The 25,109-nt window shown below is 45.8% G+C and overlaps 3 protein-coding genes across 3 annotated transcripts; all 3 read right to left on the bottom strand.

Annotated features, from left to right (window-relative positions):
* Nucleotides 1-6,420: 6,420 nt before the first annotated feature.
* F5J12DRAFT_722598 (uncharacterized protein) lies at nucleotides 6,421-6,606 on the bottom strand (the record flags this gene model as incomplete). The annotated part of the gene is made up of 1 exon (XM_051741390.1): nucleotides 6,421-6,606. A coding segment is annotated over one exon (186 nt), but the record flags the coding sequence as incomplete, so codon positions are not given.
* Nucleotides 6,607-12,110: 5,504 nt separating this feature from the next.
* On the bottom strand, nucleotides 12,111-12,856 carry F5J12DRAFT_906211 (uncharacterized protein; the record flags this gene model as incomplete). Its single annotated transcript, XM_051748763.1, has 5 exons — nucleotides 12,111-12,167; nucleotides 12,217-12,498; nucleotides 12,552-12,637; nucleotides 12,668-12,785; nucleotides 12,833-12,856. The coding sequence occupies 5 exons, from the start codon at nucleotides 12,854-12,856 to the stop codon at nucleotides 12,111-12,113; spliced, it is 567 nt and encodes a 188-aa protein (XP_051598876.1).
* Nucleotides 12,857-22,584: 9,728 nt separating this feature from the next.
* Nucleotides 22,585-22,893, bottom strand: F5J12DRAFT_687775 (uncharacterized protein; the record flags this gene model as incomplete). The annotated part of the gene is made up of 1 exon (XM_051740335.1): nucleotides 22,585-22,893. A coding segment is annotated over one exon (309 nt), but the record flags the coding sequence as incomplete, so codon positions are not given.
* Nucleotides 22,894-25,109: the final 2,216 nt, after the last annotated feature.

Below are 25,109 nucleotides of genomic sequence, written 5' to 3' on the forward strand. Positions count from 1 at the left end.
CTAACCTCTCCTTGGTCCCTCCTGAGTATCATGAGTTTGCCAACATCTTTAGTAAAGACAAGGCTACTGAACTTCCACCACACCACTTGTTCAATCTCAAGATCGACCTCGAGGAAGGAGCTTCTCCACCCATTGGCACAATCTACTCTCTGTCTCCACCAGAGCTTGAAGCTCTCCACACCTTCATTGATGAGCACCTTGGCTACAGTTTCATAAAGCAGTCCACCTCCACTCACAGTGCCCCTGTCCTCTTCATAAAGAAGAAGGATGGTTCACTCTGCCTCTGCATAGACTATCAAGGACTCAATAAAATCACAAAAAAAGATTGCTATCTGCTGCTGCTCATCTCTGACCTACTCAACTCCCCAAGCCATGCTAAAGTCTATACCAAGATCAACCTCTGCCACACCTATCATCTGGTCCACATTGCAGATGGAGATGAATGGAAAACAGCTTTCTGCACTCATTATGGTACTTATGAGTGGCAGGTAATGCCATTCAGTCTGACTAATGCACCTGCAGCTTTCCAGCGATTCATTAATAGCATCTTTGCAGACATGCTCAATGTCTGCATCGTGGTATACCTTGATGACATCCTAGTTTATTCACAGGACATGGAGTTGCACTGCGAACATATAAAAGAGGTACTCTGCTGCCTTCAAAAGCATGGTCTTTATGCCAAGCTGGAGAAGTGTGAGTTTCACTCCAACTCTGTTGAGTACCTCAGTTATGTTCTTTCTCCCTCCAGTCTCACCATGTCCGCTGAGAAGGTTCAGGCAGTCCATGACTGGCCTGAGCTGTGGAAGGTGCAAGACATCCAGTCTTTCCTTGGCTTTGCAAACTTCTACAGATGATTCATTAACAACTACTCCAACATTGTTGTTCCACTCACTCGCCTCATGTGAAAGGGTGCTCCTTGGAACTTTTCTGGGGAGTGTTGCTCTGCCTTCCTCTGCCTGAAGGATGCCTTCAGCTTTGCTCCTGTCCTCACACACTGGGCTCCTGATGCTCTGCTTACAGTTGAAACTGATGCCTCTGACTATGCCATTGCTGGCATTTTGTCGATCACCTGCTCTGATGGTGAGCTCCACCCAGTCACTTTCTACTCCTGCACCATGGCCATGCCAGAACTCAACTACAATACCCACGACAAGGAGCTGTTGGCTATCTTTGAGGCTTTCCACCATTGGCAGCATTACCTGGAAGGTTCTGCCTTACCTGTCAATGTCATGACAGACCACAAAAACCTTGGGTTTTTCTCCACCTCTAAGGTCCTCACTTGTTGACAGGCCCACTGGTTGGAGTACCTTTCACAGTTTAACCTTTCTATCTGCTTCTGACCTGGCCACCTGGGAGCCAAACCCAATGCACTTATGTGACATTGGGATGTCTACCCAAAAGGGGGGGATAGGGACTATGCGCAGGTAAATCCTCACAATCTCCACCCTATGTTTACATAGGAGCAACTCACATTGTCCCTCCATACCACTACCCTCATGGCACCCATGCTCTGCACTGCCATGGTCTTTGATGTTGAGTGCTTGCACTCCAACATCATCTCTGCCCTACCATCCAACCCTGTCTCCACCAGCCATCTTCCAACCCCAACCAAGCCTTGGTGGTCCCTGGACTCCAGTGGTCTGCTCTGCCTTGATGGTCGCATCTTTGTCCCTGACATTGATGACCTCCACCTTTGAGTGCTTTGGTTCAAGCATGATCATCCTCTAGCAGGCCATTTTGGGCAAAACTGCACCCTAGAACTCATCTGCATGGACTACATGTGGCCTAACCTCTGCTCTGATGTGAAAGAATATGTCAGGTCCTGCACCCCCTGTGGACAGGGCAAAACTCCACATCACTGCCCTTATGGTCTACTGAAGCAACTCCCCATCCCAGAGAGACCCTGGAACTCCATCTCCATGGACTTCATTGAACACCTCCCCAACTCCAATGGCTACTCTGCCATACTCATGGTAGTGGACTGCCTCTCAAAGCAAGTGGTGTTTGTCCCCACCCATGACTCCATCACCTCTGCCAAACTCACTAAGCTCTTCCTTACCCATGTCTTCTCCAAGCATGGAGTGCCAGCTAATGTCACCTCTGACAGAGGTCCTGAGTTTGTCTCACACTTCTTCTGCTCTCTAGGAAAGGCCCTTGATATGTGTCTTCACTTCACTTTGGGTTACCACCCAGAGGGCGATGGCCAGACCAAGTGAACAAACCAGACACTTGAGCAGTACCTTCGTGTCTACTGCAACTACCAACAAGACAACTGGGCTGAGCTGTTACCTCTAGCAGAGTTTGCTTTCAACAATGCACCAAGTGTGACTACTGGAGTTTCTCCCTTCTTTGCTAACAAGGGATACCACCCAAACCTGTCTGTGGTCCCTGACCAAGATTTCACCTCTCCAAGGGCTCATGACTATGTCATTGAGCTCTCCACCCTTCATGACTTCCTCTGCTCTGAAATGTCTGCTGCTCAGCAGTGCTACCAGGGTCCAGCAGATGCCAGATGCATACCTCCACCTGGGTTTAAGGTTGGAGAACAGGCCTATGTCAAAGCCAAGTACTTCCACTCCACTCATCCTTTGGAAAAACTCTCTAAAAAGTACTTAGGTCCGTTCACCATCTTGGCCAGGCCAGGTATGCACTCTGTCACCCTTAAGCTCCCTGATTCTATGCACTTGGCACATCCAGTCTTCCATGTCTCACAACTGGAAGCTGCAGCAGCTAACCCTTTCCCAAACTGACAACAACCTCCACCTCCACCAGTAGATGTCAATGGTGACCTTGAGTATGAAGTGTTGGAGATACTTGACTCTAAAGTGGACTGCCATTGCTGCCACTGTCAACTCTTGTATCTAGTATGCTGGGCTGGTTACAAGAACACTGATGAGGAAACCTCTTGGTTGCTTGCAACTGAGCTGGACCATGCTTCTGACATAGTCTCTGCTTTCCACAAATGCTATCCACACAAACATGGCCCATATCAACCTCTGCCATAGTACTCCACCCACATAACCCTCCTCTGTGGGCTGGCTCCACCCCTTATCAAACTACCTTAAGTCACAGGTCTATTTCGTAGTAGTACAAAATATACAAACAAAAAAAAAGACAAAAAAAAAAAAAAAGAAATCTACTTTACTCTTCCATCACTTGCTCTCCACCACCCTCCTGTCCTTCTCTGCCTTCTGGCTCTCTTCTGACTTCTTCCTCTTCCTCATTGTCCCCCTTCACACCTTCATCCCTGTCCTCTGGTGCCTCCAACTGAGGCCTCTTCCATCCTCCTCCTGCATGCTCGAACTCAGCCATCTTGGCCTCACACACATCCTCCCTCCTCCTCATCTCCACTCATTCCACCCACTTGCAGTACAGCCCCCACTTGTTGGCTGTCCACTCCATGGCCTCCACCATCTGCTCCACTGCTCTTGCCATCCTCTCGAAGGCTGTTGCAGCCTTCTTGTGCACCTCTGTGTACCTCTCTGCAGCCTGCAGCAGCTGCTCCCACTCCCACTCTGCCCACCAGGAAGGGGCCCCTGCTCCTGAGGGTCCCTTGTGTGGTGTCTCTGGCTCCTCCTCATCCACACCACCTACCTCCCACTTGTTGTCTGCTTCCTCCATCTCTGTTGCTCTCTCCTTCCCCTTCCCTCATGACCTCTTCTTCTTCTCCCCTTGAGAACTTCCTGTCCCTGCCCTCTTCCATGAGGGCCCTGCCACTGCATCCTCTTTTGTCCAACTACACACCTTTTTCTTGTTTTGGCAGGGCACACAGGCCCTGGTCTTGCCTTGTCCTGGCTTGCACTGCCCTGCTGTCAGACTCACTACACAGCGAGTACAGGGGGGCCACCTGGTCACAGTGACCACCACAGAGGCCCCAGGGACCCTCTGGGTGGTGTTGACATTGTACACCATGCTGCATAGTCTAGTGAAGGTAGAGCTGTGAGTCAGCTCTGCCTGACTTGTAGTGCTCTGCCACTCACCTTTGTGCAGCCTCGTCCCATCTGGCCCAGGCCCTCTGCCTCTGCTTTTCTTCCTCCTTCTCTGCCTCCTTCTTCCTTCAGGCCTCCTCTTCCTCTGCTCTGCCTCCAACCTCTCCTCCTCTGCCTTCCACCTTTTGGCCTCCTTGTGCTTGCCCTTGTGCTCTGCCTTGTGCTCTCTCTCTCTCTCCACTCAGTCTCCTCTCATTGGTGCACCTTCTCCACAGACTTCTCCTGCTTGGTGTTGGTGGAGTCGTCAGTAAGGACAACCAGTTCATTGTCTGTGACTTGGGAGTAGTCATGGACATGACTGGGGGTTGGCTGGGGGGTTTTGCTCTGGCACTGGGAGGACATGATGATGGGAGAAAGGATGAAGGTTTGGTACCCTATCACATGTTTTTAAGCAGTTCTTCAGACTCCAACAGAGCTCTGCTGTGGCTAAAGCCATTATCCTTGAGGTGTCAAAATGGTTTCAAATGATTGACTCATGTTGATCTCATCTCGTACATGTGGCCTTCAGGGGTTCAGGCCCTAGGGGGGGGGCACTGTCATGGTCATGCATTCATCCTAAGTCCTTGCTCACTCTGCAGCCCTTTCCACCAGCTGTTCACTCACTCTGCACCAACTCTGCCCAACTTCTGTTGGTTACAGGCTGTCTCTGCTCCAGCTGCTGTTGGACTTGTACTGCTCTCCTCCTGGACCAAATGGACCATTCTCTGAGGAGTCATGTGACTACCTTTGGACTCCTCCCTGACAGCTTGCAGTCAGGTACTCCACAGCATGCACACTGCATGGTCCAGTGCTTGGACTGTTTCCTTTTCTGGATGTTCTATGTTACCTGTTCACATGTCCTCTGTCTACCCTTCATTTGTCATCTAGGAAGTTTTACTTGAAAATTGCTAGGTCTCTGTATGTCAGTTCCAATTCTGGTTACTGTACCTCCATGGTAGTATAAAAGCATGTATCATACTCCATTGTTCCTCAGTACAAATATCAACTTAGTTCCTACTCCCTCTGTCTCCATCTTCTGCCTGTTGGAGTTACCTCCAACTGTCTGTCTGTACTCCCCTTCTGAAATACGAGGGCTGAGATCATGCAAGGGGGTAGTGCATGAGCTAAACCCAATGCCCTCACTTTGCTCTGCCCTTACCTCAGCAGATTTTGTTCCTGCCAACACTCCACCAGTCAGAGTTCTGCTCTTTCCATCAGACTTGCTTCCAAACCTCTCCCCGGACCTCATCCAGCATCAGAGTTGATTGGAGTAGGCCCAGACTTGACAACCCACATAGATCCAGTACCATCTCCACCCATGCCTTCCAATTTTGGAAGTTCAAACCATTATTGTTGAATGGTGGAATGTCATACAAGTGACTCAACCCTTGAGTCACCTTGCCAGATGTTGTTGCAGATGAGGCAGATGCCACTGCAGGCAGTTTCCCTGCTGTAGAGACTGAGGAAGGGTTTGACATGTCTTCAGACTAAATTTCCATTGTAGGAACCTTGTAGTCAAATTTGTGAAAATGGAGGATGAGCAATATGAGCAGGGCTCATAACCTTTTAAAGGTTACAAACAATGAGTTTATTGCTAAAGGAGAGTAAGGTAACTAAATAGAATTAGTATGGTCTAATACTAAGATATGAGAAGAAGACATTACCTCAGGCTTTGAGTTGGACAAAGACTGAGGTGTGAAGGAAAAATTGTTCTGCCCATACAAGGGGTGATTATGTAAGTAGGAAGTTCTTGCTGTTCTGCACAACATCCAATCTCCAACACAGTAATTGTAAGTACATGTTCAGAATACCACCTTCATGTCAAGCCCATGCACCTGGTTAGGCCATATGAAGCAGTCAGTGGAGGCTGATAATCAGCTGTCACTGATAGGCCAGTAGAGGTCAAGTCCATGTATGGCTTGTGCTCATGTGTTACATGAGAGCCATGAACTTATTGTCACCTTGTAGTGTGGGAGAGCCCAACTGATGAGTGTCACCATGAAGTACAGCTGAGCCTGAGAGTAAATGTTGTCAATGGGGAATGATGTGGCTGTGGTTTGAATTGTCATTGTCAGTTACAAGCAGGATGGGGAGTGAGTGTCATCATGGACTATGGGAGAGCCCAATGAATGAATGTCACCATGGCATACAGCTGAGCCCAAAAGTAGGAGTCACCATGGAGAATGGCTGGGCTGTGGTTAGAATTGCCATCATGGGGTACAAGCCAGCTGTGGAATTAATGTCACCATGGGGTATGGGTGCTCCACAGGGTACAGTTGTGGACAAACAAACATGACAATTTTGCTACAGCTGTCCCACAACATTTTTAGAAAAAACTGACTTCAGATTTGGAATCTATGAGCCAGAACACATCAAAAGATGGTGTTTTTAAGTTGTTCCCATGCCTTTTTGGGACCACCAAATTTTCGACTGGACAAAGCATGAAAGTTACCTATGATGTTGCATTGAGAACAGCCTCAATGGACATCATAGCACTGTGTGACACTTGATGATGCCCCTTCTGCTTCTTCACGGCCCACTCTGCGGCCTTCCCAGTAAGTCCCATCCTATATGCAGACATGAACCACCAAGAGCAATTGATAAACCTGCAGATAACTTCTGTTGGACATGCATCCAGCTGTTGCACTGCACATCACTTTGCTTCCTCAAATGTACTCTTCTTTATTTCATGATTATGGTACTTGCACCAACCCCAGTACTATAGTGCATATTTAGTAATAGTAATAGAAGCACAAACTTATAGAATATACTTGCCATTTCAATAGGATCTAATTCACAATGAAATTTTGGAAGAAAGATACACTCATGACCTGCATCCTTGATGAGAGCCTCAAGCATTGATGGCTGATCAGTGAGGTCATCCTGCTTGCTTAGGAGGTGAGCCATGCAACAGTCTTCATTCTCCCATGGACAAATGGGACTGCACTTTACTCACAGTTTCCAAACATTAATGCCATGTTCTTCAAGAACTTGCTGGAGACCTTTAGGCTGTCCATTTGGCAAGCACATTTTTTGAGGCTTTCCATGGTGTTCAACAGTGGGATTGGTATCTGGAATTACTGTATCATGTTGCTTCCATTGTTTTCCCCCATTAGACTTGTTCATTTCAAAGGCCTTCAAGGCATCTGGTGGCAGCAAAGCATGAGCAGATGACTGGTCAAAAATAAACAAAGCAATGCAGTGTGGGTGTGCAGCTTTGAAGATCTGAATTGCATGCTTGACCTGTTTCAGTAGTTGCTCTGTGTTCCACCATGCATCACCATTTGCCCCTGGGTAAATGATTTCTTGTGCATCTGCCACAATATTTCCTGACTCATCATGGTGCACCAATTGACCATCCTCCACATTAATAAATCCAGAAACATGGATAATGTGCCCTCTTCCTTTTTGATGCAAGATTTGTTGACCAGGTAATAAACTGAAGCATTTGAGTACAGGGTCTATCATGGCTGTTGCCACTCACTATGCATGTGTCCTGTAATCATTTCCATGGAAGCAACATTCATCATGAAAGATTGCAATGACCTTCCATTTGCTGGGTGCAAGCTGTGGATCAAGCCAAACAATTCTGATCCTTCAAAGTGTACCATGCAGCACTCAAATGCAGCCATTGCAGGTAAAAAAACTTCCTGCCTATACTTCTTGACATCATCATGCTGTAGGAATAGGTAATATGGTGAACCTATAATTAGTAACTGTCAGTGATGGGTGAGATTTGTGCTTGACCCAAGAGGGAGGTTCTTGCTGGAGAAAAGAAGTGTAGTAAAAGTGTAAAAAATGCGAACTAGAAATGAATACTTAGCTCTGTCTGTTCAATGCCTTCTGCCAGTCCTCCTGGCACTTTGGGTACTCCCCAAAGTAATAAATCTAACCTCAAAAACTTGCTGAAATGCAAGACTATATCACCCTACTACTGAGGGCCTCTGACATGAACTGCTTGTATGGTAAACTGAACTTGCATGAACACAGCACATGTGCTTAGTCAGCAATGCAGCTGCTTGCCACCAACTCCAGTGGTACAAACATGAAAACAAAAGCAAGAAATAAAACACAAGTCCCTCAACCCCTAAACTCCTGACCAAGACAAATTCTCCTAGGGAACTCAAACTTGTTCCCTACAGTGCTCATGGCCATCCATGTAGACACCCTTTTGAAGTTTTGTCTGCTGCCAGCCCAATTTTAGCAGCCAGCACTGTGCCATCTGTTCACAGAGTGGTCTCACAAACACAATACCAAGTGAGGGAATAATCATTTCATTAAGTGCATGCTGAAATTGCTGCAGAGTGACTTGGCTGACTTCTTGCAACATAAGCCATTGGCAGGCAGGCAGCTGAAGTCATTCATCTTTAAGGGGGCTCAGAGCATTTGCTTGTCCTCCATGCTTCTCCACAGGAAGCTGTTTGAACACTTGGTAATGATGAGCAAGTGCCCTGACCTTTCATGCAAATGTTTTCCCTCACCTTCATGCCACTGATGAGCAATTTCCAGACTGGCCTCAATGCATCCAAGACCTTTCAAGTGGAGGGTAGCAAAGCTTTGAATCAGCATAAGCTGATTGACACAAGACAATGGTAGGTTTGTTTTTGCACCTCTTGCAAGATCATCCTTGACTTGCTCCTGCAGTTCATCCCATCCCCTAATCTTGACACCACCCCTTTCCTGCTCTTTGAGTACATCCTCCCAGGAATCCTCAGCATCCTCTACAAGTCCACCTGCATTCAATGGCATTGATACATCATCCAAGTGGCATCCTGAAGAGTCCCAAGTGTTGGTACATGAGATGGTAATGGAAGGGGGCTCTCCAAGTTCTTCAGCTGATGAAGGAGGGGGAGATCAATGGTTCCATTGCTTCATCATTAACCACAGCAGGTGCACCTGAGATGACAGGGAGTGTGTTTGAAGCTTGGGAGCGCAGTGGAACTTGACTTTGCTGGCTTGAGAAAGTAAATCCAAGGTCAGAAAGTGATTTCTGGTCTGTCAAAAGCTTTTTGTACTGCTGTTTTGTACATTTTGACTTGCTTCCCACATCAGGTCCCTTTTTGTACTCTTTGGGGCAACCAACTGACTTTTTCTTGCACCAGGCAGCACATTTGGCTTGTTTCAGAGGCAACCATGTCATGTCAAGGGGGTCATCACCAGCATTGACAGCAAGTGCCTCCAACCATGCACAAAACTCAGCTTCATTGACTCCTAAAAACAGTGTCAATGCCACCTTCTTCAAGTTCATTGTCTGAGTCACTTTCATTGGCCACATATTTCAGGCTGTTGAATATGGCACCACACTGCCAGTCTTTCTCCTCATCATCTGATGTGTCTGGGTTGGAAGTACTTGAAGACAAGGACTGTGCTCATTTACTCTGATGGAGGCACTCTCCTTTGTCAGGTTCAGATGTGTTGGGTGATGACACATAACCTGCTGCATCAGTATTAACAGAATTCCAATTGTGCAGACCAGTTGTATTCTGGGTGATAACACATTTTTGAGGGTGGTTGCAAGACATTCTTGTTTGAAGGCAACTGAAAACTTGGCTCCAATCTCAAATTTTCTGCTTGCCACAGGTGAGCCATCTCACATTCATATGGTGGTGACATCTTGTACTAACCAAATACTCTTTGTTCTGCATTTTTCAGATTTGTTGCAAATTTTTAAGGGGGTCTGCTGTCACACACCAAAGGTGATTGGTGAGGTGGACATGGATGCAGCTGATGAATGGAGATGAAGACCATAGCCCTCATGCAAAGAAGGACAGCCAGAAATGTCAGCAGTCATCCCTTGCACAAGAATGAGTTGTCAATGCCAAAGAAAAAGGAAGGAAGCAAGTTAAGTGCCAATAAAAGTTCTTAAGCACCCATGTATGGCATTCTAGTTTCAACATATCTCCACCAATTCTGCAGATACCAACAGCACTCCCTCCAAAAGATGCTCATTTTGCTAATTCTTCTGATATGGCTGTCTCCACATCAATCATTTCACTTGTCCCCTTTTATAGGGACAATGGCTACATATATCTACCAGGATTTCCTACTAGCTTCCATCCTGAAGCATCCTGGTACATCCCATCCTCATCTGCCCCCTCTCAGCCCATCCAGCTTGGACAGCATGTTCTTTTTGTCAGTATGACCTCTCGGAGGACATTCTTTGGTTGCCTCAGGTCTTTCATTTGCTTGGAAAGGTCTTATGTGGTCATTTTGGTCTCTCCAGTCCAAGAAGCATATGGATCCTTCCTCCCTGCTCCCTGCAATGTTTTCATACCAGTCTCATCCATCATTCTTCCAAAATTGCAACAGCTACAGTATAATCTACTGTTCTCCACTCTCCCTGATCACATCAATGATGAGTATGATGCACATCTTGCCTCCTTATTGCAAGATACAGCAGAAGATGCTCCCCCTTCGTCCTCTCTTCCAACAGAGCCTCGTTCATGAAGTTTTTATTTGCTTCACTGAGAGGATGGTTAGGGGGGGGGGAAGTTGTGATCCCCTATGCTCCTGTCACCCCACAGACCCCCAAAGCTTGACCCCTGTTGGCATCTGACTCACCCTGTCTGCTTTTGGATGTACTATATTGGCATCAGATCAGTGCTGCCTCTCTGTCATCCCACTTTGGACCAGAAGCAATCTCTTTGAGATGTGACATGCACAGCCTCCCCCTAATGTGATTCCAGTGTACTTTCCCAGTTCCTGACATTACTTGACTCATACTTTGACATTCTGACTGTCTTTGACTCACCTATTGCCAATACTTACCAATCTTTTGACCTTGCTTACTGATTCTTCACTTTTTGGCTTACTTATCCTTGCCAATGCTCACCAATGCTTTCTAAGATGATTACCCACTGCTTACATTCCTTACTTATCAGTTACCAATCACTTACCAAGCATTTGCACCTTGTTTTCCATAAGCAATGCCCCTGTACTGTATATAAATCACTGTACTTAGATAGCAAAAAAAAAGACATCAGGGAGCCCCTCTTGCTCACATTTTCATCATCACTCAGTAATTCATTCATCAGCTTTGATAGTTGAGACTTTATTAAAGGTCTAATTATTGTCTACTTCACTTATTATTGTCAATCATCAATATACTTTTCTCCAAGTCCTCCCTGAGCTCAGTGCAGCTCAGAGCATCAAATTAAGTCATCATCCATCCTTCTGTAGGCTGACAGCAGTCTACCCTATCACTTCCTCTCACATTCCTGCTCCTTCATCATCAGGAGCACCCCCATCCCTCAGCACTTGTCTTTGAGTGTTGTATCTTGCAGAACCCACCCAAACAAAAGGTTCCACCATCTAGGTACCACATAGGCACACCACCACTCACTCTCATTGTCTTTTGTGTTGGTTTTGGTTGGTTTTCACCACTGAACTACACTTTGACTCACAACATGCCACTTGGTGTCCTAAGCTTGCCAGACTAACCCAGGGGGACATAAGTCATTCACACTCCAACAAACTGATGGTTGCAAATGAACCTTGAAAATTTTACAATAACCTTTGTCTGACTTTTTTTGGCAGTGGTTCCACTCACTTTACATGTCTGACAGAAGTAGTTACACTTCAGCCCTCCATGACAGCATTCCTCAGCCTGCATAGGGTTGTTGCCAGCCAAAAAGAGCTTTTATGGGATCAGCATGACTTCCTGATGAAGTTTGCAGTCCCAAGCAATGAGTCCATCATCTGCTGCTTTCCTGATGTGTGTGCTATCAGTATTGTCAATACAGTCATGATAATATGGATTTGGACTAACTTGTTGGATTTTCTTACCCCTCCAATCAATTCTAATGGTGGAGCATGTGGAGAGGACAATACAAAGCACATGCAGAATTCCTTCTCAAGCATTTCACATGACATTCAGGCATTCAACATGTAGACTACATGGTGCTCATTCCATTGTTTTGAGATGTTCCCCAAGATGTCATCCATGAAAATGATGAGGGGAACTGTGAGTACCATGCATCCCCTTGACTTCTTGTGCAGTGGGTTGGGCATGAGTTCAGCATGAGTAGCTGATGATGCTATACAGAATGGTCAGCTGATGCCATGATCAATTGTTGAAGATGGAGACTAACTGGTGAATCCATTGTCAAACTCTGATGCATTGGCTTTGATATCCTCATATGTTCACATGAATGTCAAGACAAGTACAATGATGAGTTCTGCATCAATGGCATATCCTTCCTGCAACGTATAATTTAAAACATGACTTGAACATACAAGATAAGCTTACCTCTGTTTGTGAGACACCATGTCCTGGAGCTAAAACTTCAGCCTCAGGTGTTCCACTGAACTTTGCCTGGAAGAACTTCTTTGGAATAAAGTAGTCCTTCATTGAGCATTGGAGGAGCTCATTAATGAAGAAAATATTTATGCCAACAGTAACACATGGTGGTGAAAGGATATTTGGGAGGCCTTCAAGCATCTTTTCCCCATGATGCACTTGTGACATCCATCCTTGACCATCTTCTGGATAATCTTGCATGGAAAATTGCATGAGGGGATTTGCATAATCCTGGCATGAACAGCAGATCAGCCACATGTCTACAAACTGTTGGATGCTGCTACCATTGCAATTGCCTTGCTAATGGAGTTCAGATAAAAAATGTTACCAGAAGCACTTGTAACCTTCTCCTTCAGGTCCCTGAGCAGTGCTTTGATTCATTCCTGAGTTTTCCCAAGACTGTACATTGATGGTACAGAGTGTGCACCAAGTGCAGTGGCCCAGCTGAGAACTGACTTCTTTTGTTGTTCTGAAAAGCAAAGGTGGGGGGAACTAAACAAAAGGTGTGTCACAAATTCCTGCTAAAGTCAGCAAAATTGTGGGACACAGTAAGGTCTCAGCTCACCACCATCAATGACCATGGATACATTGGAGAATTGGGAGAGACCTCAGTCTCCTTCATGCATCTTGCAGTTGGCTCCACCTCTGATGTATTTTCTGAAAGTAACTGTTAACAACTGTAGAATGTCTAGTATGCTTCACTTGCCTGCTATCTTGATTCCTAAGCCATCTGCAAAGATGCCACACTCTGAGACATCATAGTCATTACCATCAGTCTTGACTCCAAGTTCATCAACAGAGGCATGAATGGGACAGGTGAACAGTGATTCTCCATGCTCCAGCAAGCACTGGATCTCCTCAAAATAGTCCATGCTCAAGATCATATGATCTGTTTGATATTTACTCCAAAAACTGTGAATAGGGAGCTCCATAGTTTCATCTTCCTCCATGTGACTTGCCACACTTGCCACAGAGTTACTCCTGCAATGTGACAACATTGTTACATCCTTGACAGTCAGGTGTTCTTGGAATTGAAGTTCATCTTGTGGGAGATTAGGCCTGGGACTGGTTGCAGACAAACTCACCTGCATGGAGACCATTGGAAGAAAGGCACCTTGGGAAATCCTTGCCTGCACTGCTGTGACCATCTGTTTGTGTATTTTGCTGTTATTGTGACAGGTCAGACCTGAGAGGTGGCAATGCTGAAATGTCTGCAGAGCACCTGCTTTCATTGGGCATACCTTGCATGCAATGATCCCAGTACCACTAACTTTGATGTAAACTATATATTTCATCAGCTGTGTGTGCAGACAACACAAAAATACACACTCTGAGGGTCTAAATCCAAGGATTTCAAGCTTGACCTAGGCATTGAGAATGATTCAATGGGAGCCATGTGTTGGGGGTTGACCACACAAGAAAAGATCTTGTCCAGCCATCCCCAAGCACCCCACACCAGACAGGATGTCCATGTGTGCTTGATAATCAATAAGCACCAAACCAAGCATTGACATTGTTGCATGGTGTCATGTGAACATCAAATTGCAATGTTTCCCAAATTCTTCAACATCATGTTGTCCTTCAAGCTCCAAGCTCCAAGCTTCAAGGTTGCCTGCCACTGAAGAATAACTACAACTATTCACATTGATACTGTACCAACAGCTGAGGGTTTTGAGCTGGATCCACTGTGTTTCACCATTCACTTTACTGGAAGTGCTCAGTCTCTGGCTGTACCAGAACATCTTGTAAGTCATTGCCTCTTCCTCACTCTTGAAGTACTGCTCTCAAACTCAGATTCAGCCCATACAGATCTCTATTCATGTCCCTGATGAATTCCTGGGCCAGATTTCCCCCATGATATCTGAATACAGCAATCCATGGGCCCAGCCCACACTGTCATGCCCACAATATGTGAACCCAGTGAGTGTCTTTTTTTTTTCTTTTTTTTTCAAAACAGATTATCACCATCAACTTGAACCTTATCATACTCATGCATCATTTTACAGGCATTCTTTCCATTTTCCCCTCTTCCCTCAATGTTTGACCTGCTAGACAGTGTTTCATGGCAGATGCTTGTCCATCAAATCCAGTTCCACCTCATTCAACCTGAAGATGATCTAACATGGGAGGAGCATGTAACAGAGTGTTTGTTGGTGTGGAGTTCTTTCAGATGGCATTTGTAGTGAGCCCATGTACCTAGTTAGGCCATGTGACATGGCTGGCAGGGGTTGACAATTGGTCATGTGATATGGGCCAGCAGAGGTTGAGCCAACCTACAAGTTGTCACTGTAACATAGGGATCAGCTGTGATTATGTTGTCATGTGTCATTCAGGATCAGCTACAATTGTATTGTCATGCATGACAGCAGAATTGGCTACAATTATATTTTTAGGTGTCACATGGAGAGGCTTTAAATAGAATATCATCATGTCATAGGGACATATATAGCATAGCTCAGACTAGATCTGCATTGTGTACATAGGGCAGCCCAACATGACAACACAGTATGTCCAGGCATACAGTGGCACACAGCAGCAACTCCCAGCACATGGTGGAAACATGATATGCCATTGCATTTCAGTCACCACCCCCAGGGGACCTATTAGGTTCATATATTCTTATAGATGTATCCACCTAATGGGTGTTGACCACCTGGGTATTCCCGGTGACTGCTGGAGATTTGCCAGGCCCTGGAGATTCTCCAGAGCAAGGTGTGAGACATGGACTTTCTCCAGGATTATTACATCTATAACAGAGTGCCTGGGGTCTAAATGGGGCTCTCCCCAGTGAGTTAATAGACCTATTTCCTGGGTATCCTGGGGGATTCTCCAACCTAAATGGACCTGTTCCCAGTGCATCCTGGGGGATTCCCCAGCCTAAATGGACCTGTTCCCTGGGCATGCTGGGGGAATCTCCAGCCTAAATAGACCTGTTCCCAGTGCATCCTGGGAGTTTCCCCAGCCTGAATGGACCTGGTCCCAGGGCATCCAGCCCAAACAGACCTATTCCAAGATGATCATGGGAACCTCCAGTTCAAATAGACCACCATCACAGTGTGAAGGATCAATCAAAATGATTTGGAGTCTCCATGTTGCTGACAGGAGTGTGTATCACACCAAGTACCTATTTCCACAGAATCTGATCTGAGCACCATATACAATATGAATATGTGAAACAGCATGGCCATAGACCACTGAGGAAAGACTGGTGACATCTGATGGAGGGAGTAGAATATACTTGGTGATGGTGATTGCCCAGGCACAGCAGACATATACTTTCACCATGCTTCCCAAGTCTTCAGTGATCTCCAGTCTTGGCCATTGCATACAAGTCAAAGATTGTCCAGGTGCCATTGGAATTTTCCCACCCACTCTGGGGATCCACAGGGTATGCAGCAGATCCTCCAGGCAATGCTTGGAATTTCCCAGCCAACTCCTGTCTCTAGGGGCTCACCTAGCAATGCTGGGGATTCTCCAAGCTATGTCCTGGGGATTCTGCAACCCACTCTGGGGATTCTCCAAGCACTGCTGGGGATTCTCCAGGTAATGCTGTGGATTCTCCAACTGGCTCTGGGGATTCTCCAAGCTATGACCTGGGGATTCTCCAAGCACTGCTGGGGATTCTCCAGGCAATGCTTGGGATTCTTCAACCTGCTCTGGGGATTCTCCATGGCATACTGGGGATTCTCCAAGTTCTGTCCTGGGGAATCTCCAGGCAATGCTGGGGATTCTCCCACCCACTCTGGGGATTTTCCCAGCAATGCTGAGGATTTTCCAATGCACTATGTGCATTCTCTTGTTAGTTTAATCAATCATAATGCTTGACCCAGCAGGAGGCCAAGGGCATTGTGGGTCACCATAAAACAGAGTGCCTTAGGGTAACATTGAATGTAGATCACTCATACATATCTTTTCTCTGGGTACACACTATTTATTGATGAAGCTTAGGTATGCATCTAGTATCTACACCTTTTTGATGGCACCTGCAATGGTGATGAGGGCAAATAACCAGTTCCAATGTCCTCCAACCAATCCTCATCTTCTGTAAATTCTCCTTCATTTGCTTGCTCAGTGGGACATTCCTCTTTCAGTTCCATCTCTTCAATGGCCATCAACAGCTCATCATCTCCTTCTGACATTACATCCCCTTCATCAGAGTCATTCTCTTCTAATACTGGTGCTGTTAGATCCTCTGAAGCATGTGTTCCACTAGGATTATGTGTGGCAGCAAGGCACTCCCTGATGTCTTCTGCTGTAGGTCCCCATGGCCTAGATGCAGCCCATGCATATGGCATATATTGAACCTTGGCCTCCCATTTGACATATACTGCAACAATGGAATCCCTGTAGGCATGCAGGTGATACTTGTAATATTCATCTAACTCCCTATGAGATGGGACATAAACATGGTATTTGCACTCACCTGCCACATTTTCCAGAGCAGACTTTGCACTCAGCCACTCCATGGAAAAACATTCCTGTATGATAGACTGCTCTCTTGACAACCTTCTTTCTTCTTCATTACAGCAATCAACTTCCAACATCAGCCTGATTCCCTTGCACACACTCTCATCAGCAAGCCAATGTGGGGTGCTAGCACTAAGCTCCTCAAGACCATCCTGCCAAATATCACTATCAACATCCAGCTGAAAGATACCTGTAAAAGGTATGGGATTGGGAGGGATGGCACCAGGTGGTGCCTTACACAGTCATATCATACTCTGCAGTTCACCACAGAGATTATTGTATGTGGTGACAAGTTTCAGGATGGTAGGCTCTTGTTGTTTTATGGATGACTCCACATGTGACTGTAAATGGTTTTCTACATGATGTTATTGAAAATAGCAGCCAGAAATAAAAATTTGCTCACTACTGGAAGAGGTCCCATATGACCATTGTAGTTGCTGGAACTCAAACTTGCACTGATGAAGTCATTTCCTTATCTGAACCTTAAGTGCTTGTGCATTTGTTTGCATTTGGAGCCACTTGTTGTTCCTCAGCAGATGAAGGTCAGTTTGGGCAGAAAGTCCCAATGAAGCCTTTTTCTTCTTGAGGGCCTGGGCTGCCTTTGACAGTGACCCTTTTGCTGCAGCAAGTTGTAGATTGTAGTCAACAATGTCATTGACATGATCATCAACAAGATCCTTCTCTAACTAATCCACACAGCACTGATAGTCCTCAACTGTTTTCTCCAGAGCAAGAACATGTGCCAACTGTTCAGAACCCTTGTTCTTTGACTGACCTGCAGGTTGGTGAGTCATATGACCACACACACACAAAGGGAACAGACTAATGAGGTGGAAGTTGAGTTTGTGCATGTACTTGTGCAGCCCACTCATGCTGTAGAGTCTGCATGTCAACATGCAGAGCATGAAGGGCCTCCAAAGCCACCAATTTCCTACTTTTGCAGGGAGACCATTTCCTGCTCAGCCACTGGCCAAATGCATCAAAAAACTTCTTGTCCAAGTGTTGAATTTGATTGTCAAGGACAAATAATCTCTGATGATACTAAGGGTAAAATGAGCACTGGAATTATATTTGAAGAAGAGTCAATGCTTACCCCAGATACTTGAAGAATTGGAATAAGCATTTTTAGACCACTCCATAGTCACTCACACCCCTCACCATCTGACAAGCCAAAGCCTACACATTTATGTGGGTGATATACCAATTGGCATGGCCATTGATGACCATAAGCATGGAAGACAGAAATGCCAAACTTCAACCTGGAGAGTATCCCATCATCAAGGAGTTTCCACTTTTGACAGCTACACTCCAATTGACAACCAATGTCATATAAGAGGCCAACAGTCATCTTGGCAGGGAGATGGTCAAAGAGATGTTTCACCAGCACTAGGGCATAGTGCTGCTTTTCCCCTGCTGATGTCATATTAACCAACCAGAGGACATGATCATGACAACACAACAAAGCCATAAGCCCTGTATCTGCAAAAAATTTTGTGCTGGCTTTTTGCCTCTTCTCATCTGCTGCATGGAAAGAACCTCCACACCCATCCAACACAGAGGCAGGTACCCTCATTCCATCCTCCAACCTGTCCTGCTGGTTTTGAGTCTGAGAATGATGTTGACTGGTTGGGAGGGATCTCTGTTTCTCAATGAAAACCTCCATGGCCTTCACCTCTGACCCAGGGATGAATACAGTGCTGGTGGGATTGGGGGGGTCATCAGTGGCAGATTTGTTGGTTCTCTTCTGAGTGAAACATGCATCTATGCAGACAATGCAGCCAAAGCTATTGGGTCTCAGTCATCTAGTCAGCAACAATGAGCTTGTCATTGACTCACTCATCCTGAGGAGGGTTGGAGCTCTGTAAGCCACCTCCCCCAAAGCAAATAGGACAGTGAGCACATAGGTAGTCACTTGGCCAGGGGCTATCTTGCTGTGGCATGGAGTTTGGGCAAAAGGACCAGACCATAGCAGAAATATGGTCCTCCACATATATTGTCAATACAGTATACCAATGATAAGCATTACTGAAATGCCACTGGAGATTGTCCTGATTATTTGAATAAGTACCCATCATTACACCAGAGATATTTGTGTGGGTACATGTACATTCAAACCAGGATGATATACCAATACAAGTAGCATACAGGGTGGATGTGAAGACAAAGGCAGAGATCCAGTGATGGTGTTTGGAAAAGAACATACCTTGAACTGCAGTCTATACCCTTGACCATCCAGGAAGCTTTCAAGTGCTTCACACCATGCAGTTGTGTTTGGGGTTAGCCAGACAAAGAGCTTCTTTACAAACTCCAGTACATGAAGGTCAACTGCCAGAGTAGGTACCACAGGAGATGATGCAAATAACCCATGGCCCATGAGGCATATAGGAGCTGAGGTGCATGCACAGTAGCTTATCCCAACATCCTCCAAACCTGGGTATAGATGAGCATCACAAGAGCAAACAACAAAAGGGTCACATACAGTCAAAGAAGAGACAGCAAACAGTGAGTTGATACACTGTGCAAGTGCAACATCAATGGATGACTGGGGGGTCTACCACCATGTGGAGGGATTGGGATGCCTTGAGATAGCACATGTAGGACTTGAGAAGTGCTGGAATGATATCTTGTGACCACCATTGCCATTGGTTCTCACACTTCTGTGAACCACTCAGATGTGAAGGCAAGCCAACCTCACTGAGTTCAAGCTCATTCACAGCATTGAAGACATCAACAGGTTGGTGCTGAGGGTGATGTGGCATTGCAGCAGTATCTTGAGCATGGCATTGGTGGCCTGGAAGTACAAAGACAGGTGGAGGTGCAGGGAGGTACAGCACTTTTGTACCAAAAGGGTGGCATTGATGAGCTAGGGGAGGAAGGACAAACAATGACTGTGTCATATTCTACCCAAAAATAAACATGTATAACCTCTTAGACATAGGATCAGAACATACTGAAGGGGCAGGTATACCAAGTGACACTCAGTTGTTTGATGATGGAGTGGCTACATTGGGCAGCCAGCTGGTTGAGGCAGACAACATCAATAAGACCTGTAGGGGAGCTAAGATGATATGAAGAATACCATAATGAAATTGCACACACCAAAGGGCCAGAAGTACAAAGTGACAGCTCATTACCAGACAAAGATGAAGGATGGTCAGTGAGTACACTGGGTACCAGACCAGCTTGGACAGATGAAGCAGAGGAGGCCTGTAGAGAAATGATGAGCACAACATGAGGCTTGAAGACAGGGAAAACTCACAATATTAGAATTACTCATAGAAGGCAAAGCATTGCAATGCCTCTGAGGCTTTGGATGGTGAACAGCCATCTCAGATTGTTCTGGAAACTGTGACACAAAGCCAATGGTAGTACACCTGGGACTCAAAGTCAACAGGTGGTGGAAAGCACAACATGAAGTCAGCAGGGGGTGTCAGTCCAAGGGGATTTTGACCAGATGATGAACCTCTGGTGTTATATGCCTGAGCAGAGTGACTTCATCAAATGGACTAGGCACAATGCACGTGAGGGGGAGTCTATGGGCTGAACTTATCATAACCCCTATGGCTCAGTTATTGTGAAGGTCTGACAGAGGTTCACTCCTTCTGGTGAGTTCTCTTTGGGACCACACATGGAGGAGGGAACAAGGATGAAAGCAAAGGGATGAAGCTGAGTTGCAAGCTATCAAAAAACTGAGGATACAAGGTAAAGTACATGGGATTATATACTCCTAAGTATGAGTACCATACCAGTCACAACAGGATGCATTGCAATGCATATCTGCAGTAATCAACAAAGACATCAGTCAAATAGATAAGTCAGAACAAGTCATACAGTGTCAGATGATGGGGATAGGCAAGGAAACAAAGGCTATACCAGCTGTGCAATCAATGCACAGCGAGGAGCCAGACACCAGAGCAAGAAAGTAACATATAAGCAACATACATGAGTCAAAAAGGAGGAACATAACAAGTTGTCCATCAAAGAGGGCAGTGGAACACCAGATCAAGTGGGAGGTGCAGTCTCAACAGGTATTGGAAATACCTTGACAGCTGGAGATCTGAACAGGCCTCACAGCATACAGGCCCCTAGGATGGTGACAATTAAGAGAGATGTGACAAGGCACATGATGCATGTGACTGTGAGAAGTTGACAAGGAAAGACCCCTGACACAGGCATAACATCTGCAAGGGAAAAACTATGCAGAAAATTCATCAGATCACCACATACAGCCAAGTAGGATCCTACTTACCAGAGCACAAGTCTTGAGCAGTTAAAAACAAAAGTCATTATCAACATCATGGTGAGCAGGAACCCCATCATCAAGACATCATACATACCAAGCAGAATGAGTCTCAAAGAAATAAATGGTGCAGACCTTGATGCAGATAAAGCATCAATAGCAGTGAAGGGGGATGGGAACATTCCTTGCCTGGCAGTGGGAGTGTCAGTGAATAACACATTGCTATCAACAAAAAAAAAAGCAGCAAGCACAAAGCATGAATTAAGGTTCAGTCACAGGCAACATTCCAAATCATCGAATTGATTCAGCCTGCTTTATGACATGGTACATACTTGTACTAAACAAATTTGGACAGAAAAAAAAAGTATATGTGGTGGAGGATGTCAGACAAAGGTAAAAATGTGGGGGAGGGATGGTTGATGCCCAAGATAATCAAATGCAGTTTGGATGTAGAATTCACAAGCCAAGATGAAGGCTTTGTATGTTGCTTGGTTGCCAGAGCCATCCAGCTTGATTGGGGACTTCAAACAAAAGGGCACTCCTGGCCATGCAGATAGCAACTGACAGAACTTGTTCAGATAGGGCAATGCCACCTCCATCTCACTAGCAGTCAACCCCAAATCACATGGCTCCTGAGGAAGAGGTGCTGACCAACTTGAAAGACCACATCCACCAAGGAAGATAGACCAAAGAAGTGATTGGCATATATACTTATCTAGGCTATTGGGCCAAAGCTGTGGGACAAGGGCCTGATTGAGTGTGCGAAGTTCATAGTGGAAGTTGAGTTCATAGAGTTCCCATAGAAGGAAACATGTGAAATGAAGGGGTAGGTCTGAAAGGCTCAAAGCCTGGACCTGCACAAGATAAGTATGAAGAACAGATCTAAATAGGATGAAATGGTAACCTGCATTCCCCTCCACTCAATCTCTTCCAACATATGAACAGGATCATCATGAGCTGCTTGAATGATGTCCCCCAAAATCACCTGAACCACCAACTTCATGGATGCACTCTGGGTGCCAGAGGGCAAGCACTCTGTGTCAGTACCATTGAGGAAGTCCCTCCACATCTGAGGGGAAGGGTTCTTCTGCAGAGACCAAATGTCAACTCAATTCATCCAAGCCAGATGAGCAGAGAGCCAATTCAACATGTACATCTTCTTTCATTCAGGGGTGGTCACATTGACCAACAGCATGGGCTTCAGAAAGCAATAACCAGGGTCCACAATGCCCAACTTGACTCTGGACATATCCTTTGAAGCTTTCCTCCAAGCCAATGCAAACAGACTGTGGGGCTTGGGAATTTCTGGAAGATCAGGTTCTTCCCACCTCACCAAGTCCCCACCACCTGATTGTTTGGGGTGCAAAGCTACAATTTGGTCAGGAATGAGCAGAAAGAAAACCCAGATACATACCTCTGGAGGGGCCTGCAGTTGCTTGTTCCCTGGCAGCCCTTGTCTGCTTTTTCATTGATTGCTTTCCAGTGCTTGAAGATGGGTTTGACAAGGATGTGGCAAATGATTCTTGCAGGGGCTCTGGTTGCTCTGCAAATGTACCCTCATAGTCCCTGCAAGTGTGAATGTGACACAGGATACTGCCAGGACCACAGTAGATTGATGGGAATGGCTTAGCTACCCCTTTTTCTGAATACATAGCTTTCACTATGTCTTCAGGGCACATCAATCTCACAGGCTCCTTGATATTCATATCAGGGGAGATGTATGCCTCAGTATGCATGAGCCAGACTGGCACCCCAGCAAAATATAGTGCTTCACAAGTGGCAGTATCCTTTGTGAAGCACCCCATCCAGGTGGGGTTTGTGTGTACAGGTTTTGAGTGGGGAGACAAAAGAAGCAGGTAGAGGATCTCAATGTATTCAAGCAAAGCATAAATGTCAAGCAGCTTGTGCTGAAGCTGGGAAACAAAAATGATGAGGTCTTGGAATAAAAGGGGGTGATGCCACAAGTGCAAAACCTCATGTTGAACCAGCTGCACTAGTTGGGACATAAGGTCTTGACCCACAGGTTGATTCAGAAGCAAGAATGTGATAGAAAGTGATAGGGTAGACTGCTGTCAGCCTACAAATGGATGGATGGAAACTTAATTCAATGTCCTGAGCTGCACTGAGCTCAGGGAGGGCTTGGAGCAAAGTATATTGATGATAGACAAGGATAAGTGAAGTAGATGATAGTTAGACCTTTAATAAAGTCTCAACTATCAAAGCTGCTGAATGAATTACTGAGTGATGAGAAAATGTGAGCAAGAGGGGCTCTCTGATGTCTTCTTTTTTTTTTGCTATCTAAGTACAGTGATTTATATACAGTACAGGGGTGTTGCCTATGGAAAACAAGGTGCAAACACTTGGTAAGTGATTGGTAACTGATGGGTAAGGAATGTAAGCAATGGGTAATCATCTTGGTAAGCATTGGTAAGGATAAGTAGGCCAAAAGGTGAAGAATCAGTAAGCAAGGTCAAAAGATTGGTAAGTATTGGCAATAGGTGAGTCAAAGACAGTCAGAATGTCAAAGTATGAGTCAAGTAATGTCAGGAACTGGGAAAGTGCACTGAAATTGCATTAGGGGGAGGCTGTGCATGTCACATCTTGAAGAGACTGCTTCTAGGCCAAGGTGGGATGACAGAGAGGCAGCACTAATCTAATGCCAATATAGTACATCCAAAAGTGGACAGGGCAAGTCAGACGTCAACAGGGGTCAAGCTTTGGGGGTCAGTGGGGTGACAGGAGCATAGGGGATCACAACCTTCCCCCCCAAACCATCCTCTTAGTGAAGCAAATAAAAACTTCATGAATGAGGCTCTGTTGGAAGAGAGGATGAAGGGGGAGTGTCTTCTGTTGTATCTTGCAACAAGGAGGCAAGATGTGCATCATACTCATCATGGATGCAATCAGGGAGAGTGGAGAACAGTAGATTATACTGTAGCTGTTGCAGTCTTGGAAGAATGACAGATGAGACTGGTATGAAGACATTGCAGGGAGTAGGGAGGAAGGATCCATATGCTTCTTGGACTGGGGAGACTGAAACAACCACATAAGACCTTTCCAAGTAAATGACAGACCTGAGGCAACCAAAGAATGTCCTCCTAGAGGTCATACTGACAAAAAGAATGTGCTGTCCAAGCTGGATGGGCTGAGAGGGTGCAGATGAGGGTGGGATGTACCAGGATGCTTCAGGACAGAAGCTGGTAGGAACTCCTGGTAGATATATGTAGCCATGGTCCCTAGCAAAGGGGACAAGTGAAATGATTGACATGGAGGTGGCCATATCAGAAGAATTAGTGAAATGAGTGTCTTTTGGAGGGAGTGCTGTAGAAACATGTGGAGTGCACAAATCCTTTCCAATTTTGGAAGGCAGGATCACATGGCTGAGCACTATAAGCAAGTGTGGGAATGGTGTTGGTATCTGCAGAATTGGTGGAGATATGTTGAAACTAGAATGCCATACATGGGTGCTTAAGAACTTTTATTGGCACTTAACTTGCTTCCTTCCTTTTTCTTTGGCATTGACAACTCATTCTTGTGCAAGGGATGACTGCCAACATTTCTGGCTGTCCTTCTTCACATGAGGGCTATGGTCTTCATCTCCATTCATCAGCTGTATCCATGTCCACCTCACCAAACACCTTTGGTGTGTAACAGCAACCTTAAACACAAACAAACCCTGAGAGAAATCTGTGCTGGCAATTATGATACTGATAACCATCCTTCCACACCCCCTCTCCCTTCTCCATCCTCATCAGAAGAAGAAGAAGGAGCTGCTGATACCAAAGGTGACACTGACAGCTCTGTGACCAGGAGGCATAGGGAAGCCAAAGGGAAATCTCATGCCCTAGCCAACACATCCTCTGAAGATGAGGATGGACCTAGTGACACTGGAGATCTCCCTGATGGCTTGGAGATGACTGGGATGCATAGGAAGCTCAAAGGATGACATTATGCCTTCTGCAAGGTAGTAGTCACACCCTCTACACCTACCCTAGCCAGTGACCTCAGTCAATGCAAGGATGTATCCAGTGCAGAAGCAGGCTTACCATGCTTCAAACCAGGGCAGCTTCCCTTGGAAGCCATATGAAAGGCACAGACACTTGGCATGTGCACCACTCAAGAAGCCCAGGCAATT

The sequence above is a fragment of the Pisolithus orientalis genome (genome assembly GCF_024613125.1).
Source record: "Pisolithus orientalis strain OTSU chromosome Unknown F5J12scaffold_19, whole genome shotgun sequence".
Classification (NCBI taxonomy): domain Eukaryota; kingdom Fungi; phylum Basidiomycota; class Agaricomycetes; order Boletales; family Pisolithaceae; genus Pisolithus; species Pisolithus orientalis.